The sequence below is a fragment of the Solenopsis invicta genome, chromosome 5, assembly GCF_016802725.1.
Source record: "Solenopsis invicta isolate M01_SB chromosome 5, UNIL_Sinv_3.0, whole genome shotgun sequence".
Taxonomy (NCBI): Eukaryota; Metazoa; Arthropoda; class Insecta; order Hymenoptera; family Formicidae; genus Solenopsis; species Solenopsis invicta.
Genome location: NC_052668.1, coordinates 16,764,365 through 16,783,723, shown reverse-complemented (window position 1 = coordinate 16,783,723; position 19,359 = coordinate 16,764,365). Strand labels below are relative to the sequence as shown.

General features: G+C 36.4%; 2 protein-coding genes across 20 annotated transcripts in view; both read right to left on the bottom strand.

Moving 5' to 3' along the window:
- The window catches only part of LOC105205869 (extracellular matrix-binding protein ebh), a 100,518-nt gene extending 90,625 nt beyond the window's left edge, over positions 1-9,893 (bottom strand). For 15 of the 19 annotated variants that reach the window (XR_005574736.1, XR_005574734.1, XR_005574735.1 and 12 more), the window contains exons 1-2: positions 9,596-9,892; positions 5,323-5,712 (exon numbers count right to left, since the gene is read on the bottom strand). Coding sequence is in view for 14 of the 19 variants with exons in the window: in XM_039448991.1 (XP_039304925.1) it covers positions 5,323-5,535 (213 nt within the window). In the remaining 5 variants the exon portion in view is untranslated. Of the gene's footprint in view, positions 1-5,322; positions 5,713-7,340; positions 7,471-9,595 lie in introns of those variants that run through there. The other 4 variants (XR_005574733.1, XM_039448997.1, XM_039448993.1 and 1 more) reach the window with 3 other exon arrangements.
- A 1,066-nt stretch (positions 9,894-10,959) lies between these two features.
- On the bottom strand, positions 10,960-18,864 carry LOC105205825. The gene is made up of 3 exons (XM_011175349.3): positions 17,524-18,864; positions 15,375-15,910; positions 10,960-14,901 (listed from the first exon to the last, which is right to left on the bottom strand). The coding sequence occupies exons 2-3, from the start codon at positions 15,507-15,509 to the stop codon at positions 12,139-12,141; spliced, it is 2,898 nt and encodes a 965-aa protein (XP_011173651.2). The 5' UTR covers positions 15,510-15,910; positions 17,524-18,864; the 3' UTR covers positions 10,960-12,138.
- Between the last annotated feature and the right edge of the window lie 495 nt (positions 18,865-19,359).

Below are 19,359 nucleotides of genomic sequence, written 5' to 3'. Positions count from 1 at the left end.
TTTAGCACACGTTTTCTCCAAATACATCGACGATTACTTGAAAAGAGCTTAAAGTATTCTGTTTTGTTCTTAATTATGTATTCCTTAAGTTTTCGTTATCATCCTGTCGGAGTATAGTTGTATATTTTATTTAATGTATTCTACATTTTTTTTTTTTTTTTAGATGGCTCGTTCCAAGATAAATTCATCTCTCTAAGTTTAGCAGTTAAATGTTAAATTAGATGTATGTACGATCGTGCCCTAGGTCCTAGCTGTCTTTAATAATTTACTCAAATACTTGAGGCACTTGTGCCCACGGTATTTCACAGAAGAGGGATAATGCATCACCGTAAGAAACGCACGTGCCTCTGTCGCGACGTGACGTTATTACAAGTACCGCCTTATTACGTGCAATCAGATGTAACTCGCGTGTCAAGCTGATTGGCAATATAGTCGTCCCTTAAAAGCGCATCAGGGAAACGACGCGACGGCCTGGCTGCCGCCGCTGAGCACGAGGAATCGTCAGACGTATGTACAAGTCTAAAACCCCTCGCGTAATGCGTCGCGATTGACCTAGATTCGTAATCGCTGCAGCACCACCTTCGTGTCTTTTTGTCTGCGCAGGCGGACGTCCTGAAGGACAGGCAAGATTTCAAATCCAAGCGGCAAACAGGCTGTGTCGTTTTCTAATCCGATTAGTTCAACCCTCCGCAATGAGTTCCCCGTAGTTCCCTCGACTTCAATGAAAAATTCTCTAGCACGCGAGAATCTTAGACTCTAAATTTAAGGACGTATTTTAGATTAGAATGTGAAAAAGTTTGCCTTACCTCTTCGAGAATTTTCTTTTGAAGAAAAGACTGCTGCACGTACTTTTCTACGCTTTTGCACATCTACTTGTACATGTTTGGTAAATATCTACAAATTTTTGGTATGGTTAAATGTTTATTAGTCTTTGTGTTACGTCAATTTAAAAATAAACACATTTTTCAAGTCGGTTAACACAATTTCTCGGAAACAGCTAAAGCGATTGACTTTAACGTTTGCATATATAAAGTAAGATGTCTGTTTATCGGATAAACTGGGATTATTGCGATATCTATTCTAATGAAATAGATTGTTTTTTTTATAGATATTAAATTCAATAGATTTTAATAGAATTAAAATTGGATAGGTATATTTTTTTTAACCGCGCGCGTTATTTTAATAAATTGCAACATTTTTTATTTATCCTAGTTTATAAATCCTAGTTTATAAATCAGCATCAATGATAAATAAATATGTTTCAAACAAAAATTCAAGCTGATAGAAGCTATCAATAGTTTTGAGAAATCAACCAACTCTAAAACGTGTTTGTTTCTAAAAATTTATAGGTAACATGAAAATTAAGAATTAACTATATGAAAATTTGTAGATATTTATTAAATATGTGCAAACGGATATGTATAAAAATATAAAAGAATATGTTCAGCAGTTTACTGTAAAAAATTCTCCAAAGTAGGCCACTTTTTCGCGCTCTAGAACACACGAACAAAAGACATTAAGAAAGGAAGAGCTGGAAGAGCGTATCTCATCTAATTATCTAAAATACAATTTACGTAAAAACCCTTCTTCTCCGTTGCTCGGAACATCTGATACTCCGGAATGTTTAGGTTCGCAAATTTTGATACCACTTGTATAATCGCCTTACGGACAATGAGATATATTCGCGATAAACCGCAGCCTTGATTTACATGGGGAATAGGGCACGCAATCTCGCGGCCGCCAATCTTTTAGCTGTACCAGTCCGTTGCGCCTTGGTCAATTAATCAATTCGCTATCTAACAACATGACTCAGCTGCGAACGTAATTCGACGGAAACGTATTTTTATCTACGACGGAGAAATATACGCGCGCTCGCGCGGTCTCCCTTCGAGATTAGTTTAGCCATGGCCTCGAGACATTGTTCAAGGTTCGTTGGCGAAGGTCCACAGTGAAATTATGACGTAATCCCAGAGTCCGGAATGTGTACGTAGAGACAGGAGCTAAATGCTACCGGAATACAGCGGAACGTAACGTGAGTCAATGGAATCCTCGCGTGTAATAGGTACGACGAACTGCTGCTGTTGAAAACTGCGCGGAATCTCGTTAAGCGTCGCTGCATATGCACGACCAGTTATATTGTTTATTATTCTATAAGCTAGGCTCAATGCCACGTCTTAGTCGCAGCGATGTAGTCGCGCACAAAATTCCGCCATGGATCTCAAGCAACTCTACTCCGTTTTATTAGTAACATTCTTATTTTTCTTTATAATTATTGTACGAGATGTACACGTCTTTATTGTAAAAATGATTAATAAAGAAGTTATGACTTAAAAAAAAAAATGTTGCTGTTTTATCTTACGTTATTACCTTTCATAGATACCTTTCAGCCATAGATATACAATCGTACTGTTTCAGATGCCGCGCCCTGTATGCGATAGCGTCTGATACGTTCTGACCACTACGTTTTAATTATATTTCCACGTGCAACGATCTACGGATTGACTTCTCAGATTCAGTGCGAAGCAAGAAATGATGATATGTTTGTTGAAACTGCGGAGTCAGCGACGTTCATAGCGTATGACATCACGACATTAGGCGAAATGAAATAACTCGTCACCGAGTTACGCGCGCGGTGGATACATCGCTCGTCACGAGCGACACATTTTTAGAGAATAAAGCAACGACTGTTTCCAGCAGAGGAGTACCCTCTAATTAGTGTAAGAGCCTCGACTTGATTTTTATTACAGCACAACGCGCGACTAATGTATATGTGCTTGAAAATATCACGAGTTTCTCTTTTTTTTTATTGGCTATCTAGCTCCACCCACGTCGATGAAAGAGAGAGAAAAATATGCGGATCGCGCACATAATTTTGTTATTGAAGAATCGCAATCTTGAACGCGGCCCTAAAAATTCGAAATTTTACGTGTGGACGTGTAAGATCGTACTGATAGATGTAAAATGAAGACTGTGATGCGAGAAACTTTATTTTCTATCATCCCAAATATTCCACGACCGCCATCTCTTTCCTCTACTCAAGTAATAAACTTTGTTCTCTGAACAAAGATATTCAGAGATGCAGAGATGAGATAAAGTGGATGCTCCACGAAAGAGATGAGTCAAGGTAAATTTTTCACTTAGAGGTTAGCATAAGAAATTAAGCAGACATGAATTAAAAATGGAATCGCTTACTGACCCGCAGTCTATTTTCGATTTATGTCACAACCGGTTTCTCAGGTCCTCAGATAGTCCTCAAGTAAGAGGCTTACCTTGTTCAAATTCTCACCGACTTACTCTCAATTTTTTTTCTTTTTTAGACCGAAACAAAGTGCTTGAACGTGTCCCCGTATTTCGAACTGTTAAGATACCGTTAATGCTTCCGTACTTTACTACTTTTGTACTTAACGATGTAATAACAAACATAAGTGGTCCGGAAGAGGCTGCAATTAACGCAGCAGTCTGACATTTCCTATCTGACCTTCTCTACCTTTCTGTCCCCTGCGCGACGTGGGAATTTTTTTCCTCTATCCCGGAGAGGAGCGTTCAGGATCTGCGGTACCATGAACACGTGCGTCCCCTACCTAGTGTAGTGCGCTGCTACCTTCACAGCAGCCTACGTCCTGGAGTAACCATGACCTTTGTGCCGCAATAATCGGCCGGCCACTTCGTCTTAATGATCGTTTTGCATGCTAACGCGGTGGACGCGACGTAACGATCTGCGACAAAAACGGTCGCATTGTTGATACTTTTTTAAATGTCCGACAGATCAGGCGAATAGGCAAATAGGGCTTCATAAGAATCGCGCTTTCTGGGATCTTGACATGGCCTTGTCCAGTTCAAGTTACGAAACACTCGGCAAAAAACACATTTCGTGTCGTAGATTTAGTATTACATAGTTATTGCTCAACATTGCAACACGACAAGATGATCAAACACATCCGTAAACACCTCGGGTTTCGACAAAAAATAATGTTGCAAGCAAAAAAATAAGAGAAATGAAAATTTTCCTTCATGCAGAAAGTTTTTTTTTTATCAAAGAAATTAACGTAGCGCGTGAGAAGAGAGTGTCAAATGGGAGAGTACAGCTGTACTGAACCCTCCTCTCGCACTTTACCCACGCAATCGAAACAGCGAGCAGACATGCGGCGAAACGGTTGAATACGAGCCCGTATATGCTATTGGATGCCATGTATATACGAAGCCTATTATTTGCGATAATGCCACCTACTTCCCTCGTCTCGTGGCCGAAATAATGCATATGTTCGTGACGAACTAATGCGCACACCATGCAGTACTTTGATAACTCCGAGTATTACGTGAGACAGCAAAATTTTTTAAACATGATTATATACAGGATGTAAACAAATAAGTGTCAAATATTCTAAAGGCGCAAATATTCCATCGATCAAATAATAAAAATTTTTGCAGATAAACGTGGATTTAGAAACGCTTAGGTTTTTAAGATAACAAAAACTTTATTGTAAAACAGTGGAATATCTTTTGAAACCAAAACAGTTGACAAAAATTCTGCATATACAAGTACTAAAGTAGCTATCAAAAAACAATCATTTCGAAATATTTTATATTTTATTCTGGCGTATTTTAATATAAAATCAAATGCTTTATTAAAAATATTCCACTGTATTACAATAAAATTCTATACTTATTTCAGAATTTAACCGTTTCTAGATCTCTCTCTAGAATATTTAACACTTATTCGTTTATGTATAGATTCTCATATATACAAAATTTATGCGATTTCAATCAGAAGATTATAAAAAAAAGAAAAAAAATGAAACATACCTATTTTGAGTAGAATTTCAGGACAATTTTTATTGTAAATATTTTCTCGTACTGTTTTCAAAAAATTCAATGAATGTTTCTTTAAAGAGTAGTTTTAACTCTTAAAAAAATTAAGCAACAGAAGTGGAGGGATTAGATAATAAAGAGAAAATTATTGTAACTCATTTTAGTCAAAATCGTTATAAAAGAAGTTTTGACTTTCTTTTTGTGTTTAATGTGCTCGAATAGTATTGAGAATTTCACTCTCTGTACCTTTAAAGCTAACCCTATACTCAAATTTTTCTGAAATTAATGTCTCATCGCGGCATCGTTTGGCATACAATGCGTTTCGAATTTCTAGGGTTGCAAAATGGGCGAACTTCGCCCTCGCTTTTTCCTTCTTCCACTTACGTCGTAGATAAAATTGAAAAAAAGAGACACATCAAGCCAAGGCTCGTTCAAGTCACACACCGGTTTCTAAGGGTACCAGATATATCGTTCTCGGGTGCTTCCCGTCAACAAAAAGGTCATCAATCTTACCTGTTTTCCGGCGCGTGGCAGCGTCTCCACGTTGGTACCGCCGACCACGGGGGCCTTTTCCGGTTCGCCGTTCTGCTGGCTGACGTTTATGTTGGCGTTAACATTGGCGTTAACGTTATTGACGTTGTCGGTGACGTTCGTGTTCGTGTTCATGTTAGCTCCGGTGGTAACGTCGCCGGTGCCGCCACCGCGCTTTCCGTCCTCGCCCGTCATTCTTCGGTCGCTCTGTCGTTTCACCCTCTCGTTGTCTCACACCCTCTCTTCACCCTCGCCGCCGCCGCCGCCACCGCCACCGTTGCTCTGCCGTCGTCGCCCTCACCGCACCCGTTCCGCTTATACTTCCACTCGTTAATTCCCAACCTTGGTCTACGGCTCGGAATCTCCCGATATCTGTGCGGATCGATCGAGAACGGAGATCAGAGAAGGATCGAAGCGCGATCGTGACGAATGGCGCTTAGTCTGATAACGCGTTATTTATTTCAGCCCCTCGACGTGGAGTTTCCTTTTTCCTCCCTTCTCGTGCTCCCCCAACCCCGAGACGCGGAATCTAGGCTATTAATAGACGAAACCTGGCTTTTATTAGCGGAAACGATACACGGGAAGGAAGCTCGAGTTTGCGATGTTGCGAATTGAAATGTAGTTGAAGGGCAGACACTTTAAATGATATGTTTAAAGTTGACCTGAAATTACTGTGCTCGCTTCAACGCGATTAGGAGCGCGAATCGCACTGTTAAAAATTAATTCCTCGTGGGCGATCAAATAAAATGCCGGGCACGCGACGGTACCGAGTTCCATCGGGCCGAATTACTTCGGTTGTTCTTCGAGGAACGCTATTTATAGTCTCCACCAAACGATACGGGTGGTATAACCGTACATGACGAAACGGTTCACAAGCACATTGTGAGAACCATCCTCCCGCTATTCGCCGAGGAAGAGGAAGAGGCATGGGCCTCGCCCGAAGTGCAATTCTACCGCTAACATCACCAAACAACGCGAAGATCCGAAATTACAGTCTGCTTCCCACAAGTGTTCGCGTATACACCATACCTGCGCGAGAATGAAAATGTAAGAAGAATGTACCACTTTAGAGCATATTCAATGACCTATTTTGTTGCCTGATATGTTGCTCCAGTCACCATTGTTATTCCGTATAATGTTATTCCGAATAACTTATTCATTTTAGCCTGGCGTCTGGGTACGCTTTACGATCTGAAATCTCGAAAATGGCAAATGGCGGTCACAAACTTTTATAGACGTTTATGGAGAGAAAACTTTAGGGAAAGCGTACATGTAACCCGAAGTAGTTGTGCTGTCGAAATCCGGCAAATATGGAAGTCGCTTTGGAAAATTAGACGAAAGCATGATTATAATGGTTATCAATCATAAAGCAACAATAGACATTAAGTTTTATAAGCTCGGAAAAAATCGGAGTTTTTTCATTTTTCCGCGAGTTTTCCGGGTTCCTTTCCCAAGGGAAGCAAAACTTGTTGGAAAAATTCACCGACAATTGAGAAATATGCAAAAAAATTGGAAAATATAGTTGACGAAGTAAGAATTGAATGTACTTTAAAACGGTATTCTCACAAATCTTCTTGCGGATGTTGAATCGACAACATTAATCTAATTGAAAATATCGAGTCAATTCAATAGTAACAGTATTAATGAAACAAATATTAAAAGTAAAGACAATCACATATAGATGAGCCAATTGCTCATATTCAATGTTCAATTGAATCAAACTGCTTTTTAATTCGTAATACACTATTACAGCCTTTCTTTTTTCAGTGCACTCATGTGGAACAGACTGTACACCTCAACGATGCCAGAGCGTCATCTTTCGACTCGATTCTTGGAACGTTCGTTGTTGTTTGGGATGAACCTTCACCTCGGAATACCGCACGTCACAATTCTCTTTTTCTTGCAAAGAAGCCGGGTTATCCAAACAAAACTACCTAACATAACAATCGTAAAGGCGAGGGCCAAACTTTTCGAGCTTTGGGCGGGAACGTGCTGGATACCTTCGGTCAAGATCGCGAGTTCTCTTCGAGAAGGGTCAAAGGACGAGTGGAAATCCGGCTCCGCGCGTCGTCGCGTACTACTCGAGAGACGATATCTACCGGGTCGAGGTAACGGAGCAACGACGGTAGCTGCGGCGGAGTAGGAATCGCGAGAACCCTCGCGAAAGGAAACGCAACGCGAGCACGGTGAGCCCGCGTCGACGGTCGACGGCAGAACCACCGGGAAAATCGATTCGAGCGTGTCCGTTCGAGCACTGCGCGTCCCTCCGTGGCGCGGCGATAAAAGCGGCCGCGTCGCTTCCCGACGTTTACGGCTTGAACACCCGGGGCAACTGGATTTTGAGAGACGGAGACTTTCCGAAAATCAAAATAGCGCACGTTTTTCTGTTTCCTTTTCCCCTTTCCGTCTGCACGTCGGCTCATAATCCCGCCACCCGCCGCGTCGCTCGTATGCTCGGTGCGCATTCGGTGTGGTCCACTCCAAACGCCCATATGTTTTAGTATGAGATCTGATCACTTTTATATTCACGTATTCTTCGCGCTTAAATAACAATTTAAAAAACGAAAGAGATGGATCAAGAAAGAGAGAGGATCAATATTGTAATAATAATTGTAATATGTGTATTAATACACTGAGAAAAAATTACTAAATATTTATTTCAATACGTGCAATGAAGTATTTACTTATGGTTCATAAATAAATATTTACTCAATGAAAAATGATAGTTAAATTACATTAATGATTCTTGTACTAAATATTTATTTACATTTAGAATTAATTTCATTGTATATTCAAACAAATGTTTATTAAAGTTTTGTAATTTTTTTTCTCTCCGTGCATATTCTTTTAATTAATATATTGCCGTAGAATACTAAAATTATTCAAGCGCTGAAAAAACAATTTTACAATTAAACTAAAATAATCCGAAATGTCAAATAAACATTGGATTGATTCAACAATTATTTATAATTGCACAAAAAAAGTATTACTCATTCATATCAACCATTGATATTTTTTTTAATAAAAAACTAAGTAAATCGACTCAATATTTTGAACGTATTAAATATTTTATTAGGATGTTACATAAATTCGTTTGATTTTTTTACCCATTTTTCAATGAAATATACAAATATGTATGTTTTATTGAAAAATAAAGTAAAAAACTGAATAAACTTATGTAACAACCAAAAATAGTTTTTCGACATATATTAGAGATGCCTCCATTATAACAATAAGAGAATTAACATATAAATGTGATATATCACGTTATTCCAATTCGGAACATCTCTGTAGCTCTGTACCTTTGAACGATAGCATCGGTACCGTTACAGTATCGTCGTGCAGTTTATTTTTATCTGTGCAACGACAATATAACGATGCTCTGATTACTGTCGTTAAGAGTCACAGAATCCCGCTGCTGGTGACCTCGATAATTTAGTCGTAACGAAATTTTCAAAGGGCATACGGAAAATCAAAGTGATCAAACTGAAAAACCATGAGAGGCGATTTGTCACGTTTACAGTTACTGTACCAGAAATGTGTGGCGTCGGCAGAAAATTGGTTGAATTGTCGTAAAAAGTGGACGTACCACCCTAGGATTGCGATACCGCGGAATAAAATTCCGTAATGGCAAACGTTTATGGATGATGCTCCGGGTCGTGGCGATCGGATCGAACCGGATTGCGCGAGGCGCGATTGGTCGCGTCTCAGTGGGAAACGGGAAAACCTGAAGAACGTGCAAAACGTCTCGCAATTATTAAATACCGGACTCCTACTGACGTTTCTACGCACACGCACAAGCGCGTACACGTATACGTGAATACATACATACATGTATAAAGTGCACTATTTTTTATGTACATCCGCAAGTAAATATATCAATGTATAGATATATGTATGTATATAATATACTAGCGTCGACGGCGTCGCGGGAGTCTGGTTCCTCGGCGCGGTACATTTCGCGTGCGATCGATCTCTCGAACCTTTTTTCCCGCACTTCGGCCGAGTTTACCGCGGTTCGATGACGCGCGGCGCCTCGAATCCGCACGATTATCGAGCGATTACGTTCGAATGCTACCCTAACGCGCGAGCGGTCGTAAAAAGGGAGCAGCAGACAAAGAGCGAGAGAGAAAGAGAGAAAGAGAGAGAAAGATAGATAGATAGACGAAAAGGAAAGAGGAAGAGAGAAGAGAGAGAAAGAGAGAGCACTAACTGGAGGGGTTCACATACGCAGGGTTGCGCACGCGACGGATACCTTGAAATCCACTCAAGTCCGTCAAGCAGTATTCGCGGTATTCAACGGGACACTTTTCCCATCGAGCGCTACCTTCTCCACTTGTCAAATCACACGCCGCGCCGTCATCTTCCGCGCCGCGCCGTTTCACCCCTTTTGCGGGTTTCGCTTACTCCTTTTCACATCGACCGGCCGCCGCGGACCGCGCGCGCACACCGTATATACGACACACCGACTCCGAGAATTCGCGCGACCAGCAAAGCCACCAAGCGTAACGCGACCGCCCTCCTGGATACTCCGCACGGCTTTGATCGCTGCCGCCGCCGCCGTCGCCGATGATGACGCCACGCTCGCCGCGGCACCTGCCGGCAGCACCGCGTGACACTCGCGTTCTCTCTCTCTCTATCTCTATATATATATTTTTTTTTTCAAAACACCGGAAACCGGAAACCTCTCTCTCATCCAAGCTCTTATTAAAGGACATATTACATCATTTTTACAATATGTATTTATATTTATAATTTAAATAAACCATATGTACGACAGCTATACTTATAACATTCTATTTTTACTGAATATTTTTTTATAGTTTACTTTAAATATACACATGTTATTTCGAATTGACATATTAAATTTAATTAACTAATATTTTGTAATTTTGTGCTCGTTTTTGGCCTTTTTTATAGTTGTCGATTTTTAAATTCGTTTTGTTTAGTTAACGAGCAAGATATTAAAATTTTTTTGTTTACCTAATTTATTAATTTTCATTATTACTAATGTTTAAAAGATATTGAACATAGTCTTGATTTTTTTATAGGTACTTTAAGATGATTTATACAATATTTTATTGTGATTCTATATTTAGTTGTTTTATAAATTAATAAATTTTATTTATCTATGGAACTAATCTCTGCATCGCACTGAAATTTTACATAGATCATATTGAATAATTAAAGTGCTTATATAAAAAAATTTAGATTTAGTCATTATTTCTTAATGAATTTTCATTAGAGCACATTTCTATTTATTAAAATAATTTTTAATCCATGTAGAAATTGTGCTAAATTTTTTAATATTATTTTCAAGTGCAACATAGAACAACAAATTTTTATATGATTATAAAATATTTTTCATTCTTTTTAGATGTAATATATACTTAAATATTAGAGTTTAGAATAGAGTGAGATGAGAATATTGTATTTTTCATTAATCTCTCTGAAATATAAGTAAGAGAAAACAAAGTCTGCAAATCAAATAAACATACAAAAATAAGCTTAATGTACAATTTTTACTTCAATAAGAAAAATATTACCAGTGCATAAGAGATTATTTGAATTATTCCTATTTTTGAGATAAATATTATATATAAAACTTATTTGCTAAATTTAATTTTTAACAACTTGTATTTCATTTAAAGGGAAATGCTGTACAAGTGTTACAATACAAATATGCAAACAATTTTATTGTTACTGGCAACAGATTTCAACACAATTTTACCAAGTGATACTTATGCTATTCTATAATGTATATAATTATCATGAATATAAATCTGATTTAACACTTAGCCTAAAAACTTATCTAACTATAACTATACTTTAAACTAAGTATATAATTTTAAAGAAACTAGAGACAGAATTTCAATCAATATGGGTAATACTATAACATCGCAATTAATTGTCTCACGAGTGGCGCAATATAAAATTCAATTATAGTTGTCAAGAATAATATGTGACACATAGATTATGTAATACACAGATTATGTTGCTTTGGTTTTTTAAAACTTTCATTAGAAGAAACAACTTTAAAAATAATAATGAATTATAAATAATGTATTTTCAAAATATTTCTCTGCAATTGAATGTAGTGTTAAATGTTAACAAATTTTGTATCATTTCAAAGGTAAAAATAAATATGTTATTTCAATTATGTCACAATTGTTAAAGTAGATAACGTTATTAATAATTGTTATCATTCTTAATAATACATCATTTACAAAAGGAGTTTCTCTCTATAAGTATACAGTTGTGTAAAATATTGACAATTACAAATAAATTATAATTCAGAGGAAATAGAATTTGTGTAATTCTAATGTCTTGTAAAATTATAGTTGACAAATTCTATAAAAATTAAGCGCATGAATTTATCCATAAAAAAAAGTCTATGTACGTCAACTACAATTCAGTTTGCAAAATTTACAAGATATTAGTTCACACAAATTAAAAATGCAACAGAATACCTGCAAAATATATAATTGAAATTCATGGTCAATGAAATATACATATTTTAGAAAAATCATTCATTTCTTAGATATTGATAATGCATGAAAAATCATTCATTTCTTAGATATTGATAATGCATGAATAACACAAAATTTCACTATTTTATTAACTTTGATCTGTCAAAAATAAAATTAACGCATAAACATATCTTTCGCATGTCTGAATTGAATTGAAAATATTTCGACACGCAAAAGAGTTAATTATATCTGATATCAATTAGTTTATATCGTCCACATGTATAACTCTTCTCAGGCAAAAAATATTCTTAATGATAATTAACACTCTCTACACAGTTTTTTTTTTCATCCCCTGTACGCCATTATTGCATCCATCTACTTTCTCATGTTTCTCGAGCTGTTTCTTAGTATAAAACCGCGTACCACAATGATTACACTTTAATTTGGAATTTGTGCCATGATGTAGCATAGTATGATATTCTAGGCCTACTCTATCAGTAAATATTTTGCCACAAAAATAACATGCATTATGTTTATGCGTAGACATATGACCACGGAAAGTTTTAAGTTTCACAAGTTTCAAACATATAGAACAAGTCATTAAGTTATCAGCCCCTTTTGCATGTATTGTGTACTTGTGATAAAAAAGATTCTTATTATGAAGATAAGCCTTTTTACATTTATGACAAGGATAACCAAAACCTAGATGATAACCTTCGTGATAGATTCTTGAGGAAATAGAGATTTTTTTTCCACAAAATCTACAAATCAAATCGTTGTGCTCTGAATGATAATGATTTAATCGTACTTTATCGCTCGTGAATCGTTCGGGACACTGGTAACAATGTAATGAATGTTCAAAATGTCTCATTCTCATGTGATCATCAAATTCGCTATAACTATTTAATATTTCTTTACAATAGAAACATAGCAACCGTAGTGAAAATTCATCGAATGATTTACCTTCCTTAACAGAACACTGATGATTATCATATAATTTAGTCGTTTTAAACTGTTCCTTACAGTATCCACACATCAATGGATCAAACTCATCATGTTGCATCGTACAGACCTTTATTTCATTGTTAAGACTGTGATCCAATAACTCCGCTTCGGAATATCGATTACGTTTATTGGTAGATCGTAATTCCCGCTTGTTTTCTTGATGTATTTCTTGGTTTTTAATCTGCCTATTTTCCTTGCATATTTCTTGATCTTTAATTTGCCTATATTCTTTATTTTTTATATTCCCGGATTTTTGCATCTCAAGAACATCAAGAACCTCTTGACACATTTGTTTCAATGTAGAGACTTTATCAAAAACTTTTTCAGTTTTTCCATCTTTCTTCAATTTATTCTGCTGCTTTGACAAATCCCATTTGTTATCTTTAATCATCTGCTTCGTTGTATTATTTTCATGAAGAATATTACTTTCCATTAGTAAATCATCTTCAATATCAATAATCACATCTTCATCTATATCTTCCAACTTCAAAATGCTATGATTTTTACTATATTTAGACGATTCAGATGTTTCTAGTACTTGCTGTTTAGGAGACGCTTTAGTCAAATCTTTGGTGTATTTAGATGTATGAGATAGAGGCAAGGTGTCTTCTTTAAGATGGGTTTCAAACTTTCCAAGCTTATCTTCATCATCTTTACCAACTATCTCATAGGAATCATTTCGTTTCTTAATTGTTATGTTAATACCAATACCAGAATCTCTATCACTGCTAACTCTAGAACTTTGTGTTGTATTATCTTCAATTTGACATACTTCACAATTCTTTTTATGGATAAACAAAGTGTGAGGATTTCGAAATGATCTTCCACATATGCAAACAGTTTCATTATTTTTGCTTATTCTTTCACTGTATCGAGTTGCTCGACTACTTGGATTAAGTGATGTGTTATGCTTGGAATTATTTAATTTTAATTTATCATTTTCATTTTCTCTCTTGTCAGGAATTTCAGCCATAGTTTTATATGACTTCGCGGAACACATCGATAATTTGTATTTTTGGTTAAATGGTGAATTAAAATATCTACATTTAAAATTATGAAAGTTTTCTCTAGTTTCTCCACGCAAGGTGTGATTGCGTTTATGTTTATATAAACTATGGCTAGATGAATACATTCCCAAGCAAACGTCACATTTGTATGAACGTGTTAGAAACATTTGTCTCTGTGCAACGACGGGTGGATTCTGAAGACATGCAGAGCGTTCATTACTCCACTTAAACTTCTTTCTAGTGTTTTTATAGGAGGAGGTATATTTTCTCTTGACTTGGGGGATTCCACGGATATCATTTTCATTGTCCATTATGCGATCTCCATCCTTATGTGGCTTATCTGTTAATGTGGTTCTCTCATCTCGAGGTAGGCTCGACGTAGTCTCATTCAATAATGACGATTCTAGCTGTTCCATCACACTTGAAGAACCTCCAATTTTGTGATAATTAATTAAATGCTTTCTCAAAGATGTTACTTTCTGCTGACATAAAGTACACTTGACTTGTGTCAATGGTGGTGGAATAGTTTCAATAATTTTCTTCTTTGCAGTAGTCTCTTCACATGAATCTTTATCATAAAACTTTTCAGATTTATCCATTTTATTGTTAGCTGAAGCATCTGGATTAGCTTCAATGAAATGCTTTTTCTTTAAAGCACGTTTCCGTTTACGTTCAATGAGCAAGGGAAGAATAACTCCATGTACTCGTTCTGAATGCTTCCTCAAGGAACGTCTTTCCAAGTATTGCTTGCCACAAGTACTGCAAGGATATAATTTTCTTGTCCTTTGCACAGAAAATTTGAAAAGTGCCATGGCCTCACTTTTCAATTTAAAACGAGCCTTGCCAAATGCAGACCGTTTAATCTGACTCGAATTCTGTGTTTCCTCTTTTACTTTTTCCTCATTTTTATTACAATCATCGGTTAGTGCTTCTTCACAGTTAGTGCTTTCTTCAGTTGGCTTCTGCACAATCTTTATCAACTGTAATGTTTCCCAGATTTTGTCACATCTCTCTAACATAACAACTGGGTGCTGTATCAGAGGCAATGATACTGGAATATGTAATGTTGAAGATTCATCCTATAACAAAAAAAATATACCATTTGCAAACATTTATTTCTTCAACATCTTAATGTAAAACATAAGTTTAAGTAAAAAAAAAATTAACGTAAGTCAGATTACGTGATACAAGATTCATAACCAAAAAATCGACGGTCAGAGTTTTTCAAGCACAAAATTAATAATTATCATAATTGGGTTCTCATTTATTGAGGTATGATGGATTAATGACAAATAATAATAAATAACAAATTTAAACACATAACAATGCAAAATACTGGCAATCAAATCATAGCCTAACCAAATAAGCATAGAAAGCGCGGTAAAATAGGGGTTAACGATTTTGGCCCGAGACGACTGTACTTTTTATTTTTATTTTTATTTTTTTTTTAAGATTCAACAAAGTATCTTTTCGAAATTTGAATAATGAGTATTTTGATATCCGCGGCGGGATTGGAAAATTCTAAGCAAACTTATCGATTCTCGCAACTTACAAACGCCGATAGGTCCTCATCAGTCGAGCTGGCCAAGGTAGTGCCTGGTTCTAACTTGCACTCGATTTGGACGAATTCGGCAGGCAGTGTCGCTTCGTTATTCTCGACCTCACGGATGATCGTGTCGTCGGCCATCCTGGGAGAGAATTCGTTTGATTGGGAGCGAGATCACGTTTGAATCCCCTCCGAAACGAGTACGTTGGCAATGCTGTTGCTGCTCCACGAACTGTTGCTAGCTACTAGCTGAGCGAATCTCGGCGTCTTTCTTGACCCTGCCTCTTTCTCTGCGCACATTCGATAGTCTCTCTCTTTCTGCCGCTCTAGGATCCTTCACCGTCCTTTTCTCGTACATACGTCTTCTCCCTATCCTTATTATAGAGGAGAGGGACGCGTTTGTCCTTAGCTCTTCAACCCGACTCAACTCGACCAACTGTCGAAACTGGTGACAGGGCTGGATATATGGTACTGGCCCGTTGGGCACCGATGTCTACTGGGATCATTCGCTTCGTCCGTACTTTCGTTCACTGCATGTATACCTTTACATAATATTAATTACATTTAAGCTTGAAAAGAAGAGAAAAGAGATAGAGACAAGGTATAATTAGAATGAATGAATTTGATCGGATCATGCATCAACGAGATTAGTAAATCTCTCTCAATCAAGACTTAGGGCTCGGTAATACAACCATTCCAAAATCTCTAATCAATTAAATGAGTCTATTCTTTCGAAAATTTCTTTAATCCTGATCATATTGCTGTTTTCATACATACTGCAACATCAAGTGCATTAAACTACATTGGGAAGGAAAGCGGATTAAGATAAGTGCAGAACCAAATGCTAGGATTGACAGAATGGGAAGTCTCAAGAATGCGATAATTCCCGCAATCTTGCGTCTTGATTAAAATATGCATTACATATCCTAAAAGCTATCAAATCGATATGTGAACAATGTGAAAGTTAGTGGGATTTTCAGAACTCTCTCTGTTGGAAACGATTGATGAAACGTCGTAAGTTCTTAAGGTTGTTATTATTCATTAGAATCGTATGATTTGATGATTCGGTATACCTTAAAACTTCGGTCAGCCACTCGGTACATTACATTAACTTGTTTGCAAACATCAATCTGAGAGAAGGTACTTCGGATAGGAAAGAGTATAAAAGCGACAGTCAATAAAACACAATAAGAATACAACCCGCGATTTTGCAAGATTTTTTATATATTGGTATCATTTGTATATCCCAATATATTTACAAAGATTTCCAAGAACAACTGTCAACCTAACTGATTTAACCATTTATTAAAGAAATGAATATTCCCTAAGTGAAAGATTTTTCATATAATTTAGTTAACACCAAATCGCAGTCGAAGTTAGCATGGAAAAATTATTGAGAAAAATGTTCAAAAACTGAAATAAATTTTGTTAGAAGTATAATATACATGTTCTATTTTCAGTTAATGTTTTATCTGCTTGTTACTGGCTTGAAATCCATAAGATAAAACTAAGGGTATTGATCGGATTGAGGACATTGTCGTGAATAGGTTTCCTTATCCTTATGCACTCGTCAAAGATATATACGAGTTAAGTGAATTTTAATGTTTTCAAGTTTTTCACAACATTGTTATTGTGTTTTAGGATTGGTAAACGTTTGACGATAAAAAAATATATTTTACTAAAAAAAATTTTTTGTTAAATATGATTAAGCAATGGGTCATCAAGGTTACCGTTCCGCCACTGCGTGCTACTACGCGATTGGACAATGTAGACTCGAGAACCCTGGGCGAGTCCAAGTGGGAGATAAGGCAATTCTCGAATATTCGTTCCATCTGTTTTTATGTCCCTTTCTTTGTTTCTATTGTTTTTTATATCCTATTCGTAATATTCGTATATGACCATAGGAAGAAATTTGTTCACAAAGAGATTCCTGTACAATATTGGATCTATTTATCGAAACTAAGCTGTTCTACGTAAGATAACCCGATGCACACATGACCACGATATCATCGTCTATGTCTATACGTATGCTAGGCTTCTATACGTAAGGGATTCCTAAATTACGTGTACAAATTGCATCCTAAGGTGCGATTCGATATTATATCGATGAGATACTCGTGACTTATCTGTATATATCGCCAAAAACGTTATTCACCTGAGATTTCGATCAGCCCACGGTCGATTTCGGTCGCTCGTTGTGTAACGTGATCCGACTTCGCCACCAGATCTCGAGTAAACTGTCGTGTGGCGTCACCGGACACCGTTCCCTTTTCAGTAGACTCATGCGCACAATAAAAAGTTCTTCGAAGATAAAGATGATGCGTAGCCAAATGTTAGTCGTTGTTGAAGAATCGATGTTTAAGGAGTACGGAAGCAAAAGATGATCGGAGAGGTGTGCCAACATGAAACGTTCCCAACCAATTCTGGACGAGTTCACTTTTACCTACACAGCTAGTCAAGAGCTCGTTTTATTTCGGCCAGCTAGAACCGGCTTTATTATTATTATTTCAGCTTTATTATTATGAGGCATTATAGGGTCAGGTACTTTAGAACTTGACAATCCAGGAGCAAATACTTCACTACGGAAACTCGTTAACTTAATTCTGCCGATGGCTGTATGCAAACTATGATTAGAAAAACTGTGCTTCCACGTGCGTCTACTTTGTCCTGTACAACTTACTTTTTTGTACCGAATAGCAAGAGTTTAGGATAATGGGCTAATAAATAATTTGCAGCACTTTCATCATCGACACTTACTCGATTGCAAGAGCTTTAATAATTCGTTATTTCTGCCGAATATGCCCAGATTGCTAACATCAGAAGTACAGACCCAATATTGGTTTGGCAGTCAAACATTGATCAAGAATAATGTCATAATACTGGCATCTTTCTTAATTGATTCAATCACGTAGTCGTTTAGCAGTACTATCCCTAACTGTGGCTACGTTCCGTTTTACGCATAATGCGCGTGGTATATCATTTTATACTTGTAATTCCCCAAATGTTAAACGGACGAAATGATCCATCATGCACATCATGCGTGAAACGGAACGTAGCCTGTATATGATCTCGTATAAATATTTGTACGATAGTATGTGCTATTAGGGATTTTACAGTATCGACATGAAACATGTACATGTTTTATATTGGCTTCCTTTTCTAGATAATCCAGTATTGAAGGTATTTCGAATTCTTGGTATAATTATTTTGGATTGTCGGTATAATGATTATTATTTTTATTAATCATTGTAATCGTATCAACTTTTTAGTATTTTTTAAACGCATGCATGGAAAAGATTTTATTTGCCTATTAATAAAAAATATATTTAATTAAAACAATCATAATTATATAGTCTTGGTCAAAAATATTAGCCTATTTTTTTATAGCCTATTTATCTATATTATTTTCTATTAATCATCGCCATTATATAAATTTAAAAGATCCTTGAAACAAAGGCTAATTCTCCAATAGAAAATAATAATGAATAATAAATAGTAATATAATAATAAAAGAATTCTAGATAAGTGATAAAATATATATAAGTGTTTAATACTCTTGGTTAAGGTTATATAAGTAGTACATTTTACTAATTTATTTATAATATTAGTATGCTGATAAATACAAAAAAACTATTTTATTTTTACCAAGTCAAGAGAAAAAGTTACGTGTAATTTCTTGGTTTTAATGTTATTATCCGATATAAATAGTGACACAGCAAGAGTCTTGGGTAGTATAATGGTAAGTACAATAGCATTGCTGTAAGTCAATGACCTCATAATTGATATTGGATTGGCAGTACTGAATAATACAGGCACGACGTAGATAATCGATACTGCGTCAGACTTATCATCCCAATATCATACCAAGAATAGGCGTATATAAGGAGGGATAGGGGCACTTGTCCTGGCAAAGAAAAATTATCAACCCAACATTGGTTCGCCAATACTGAAATTTCAGCATCTAATATCGTGTCGTTTTAAATACCCACTT

Bases quoted from the DNA above. Each gene is read 5' to 3' on its own strand.
- LOC105205825 (XM_011175349.3), bottom strand. From the start codon at position 15,509: ATGGCCGACGACACGATCATCCGTGAGGTCGAGAATAACGAAGCGACA. The intron at 14,902-15,374 runs GTAAGTTGCGAG...TTTTTGTTATAG, and splicing joins ATGAGGACCTATCGGCGTTT to GATGAATCTTCAACATTACA.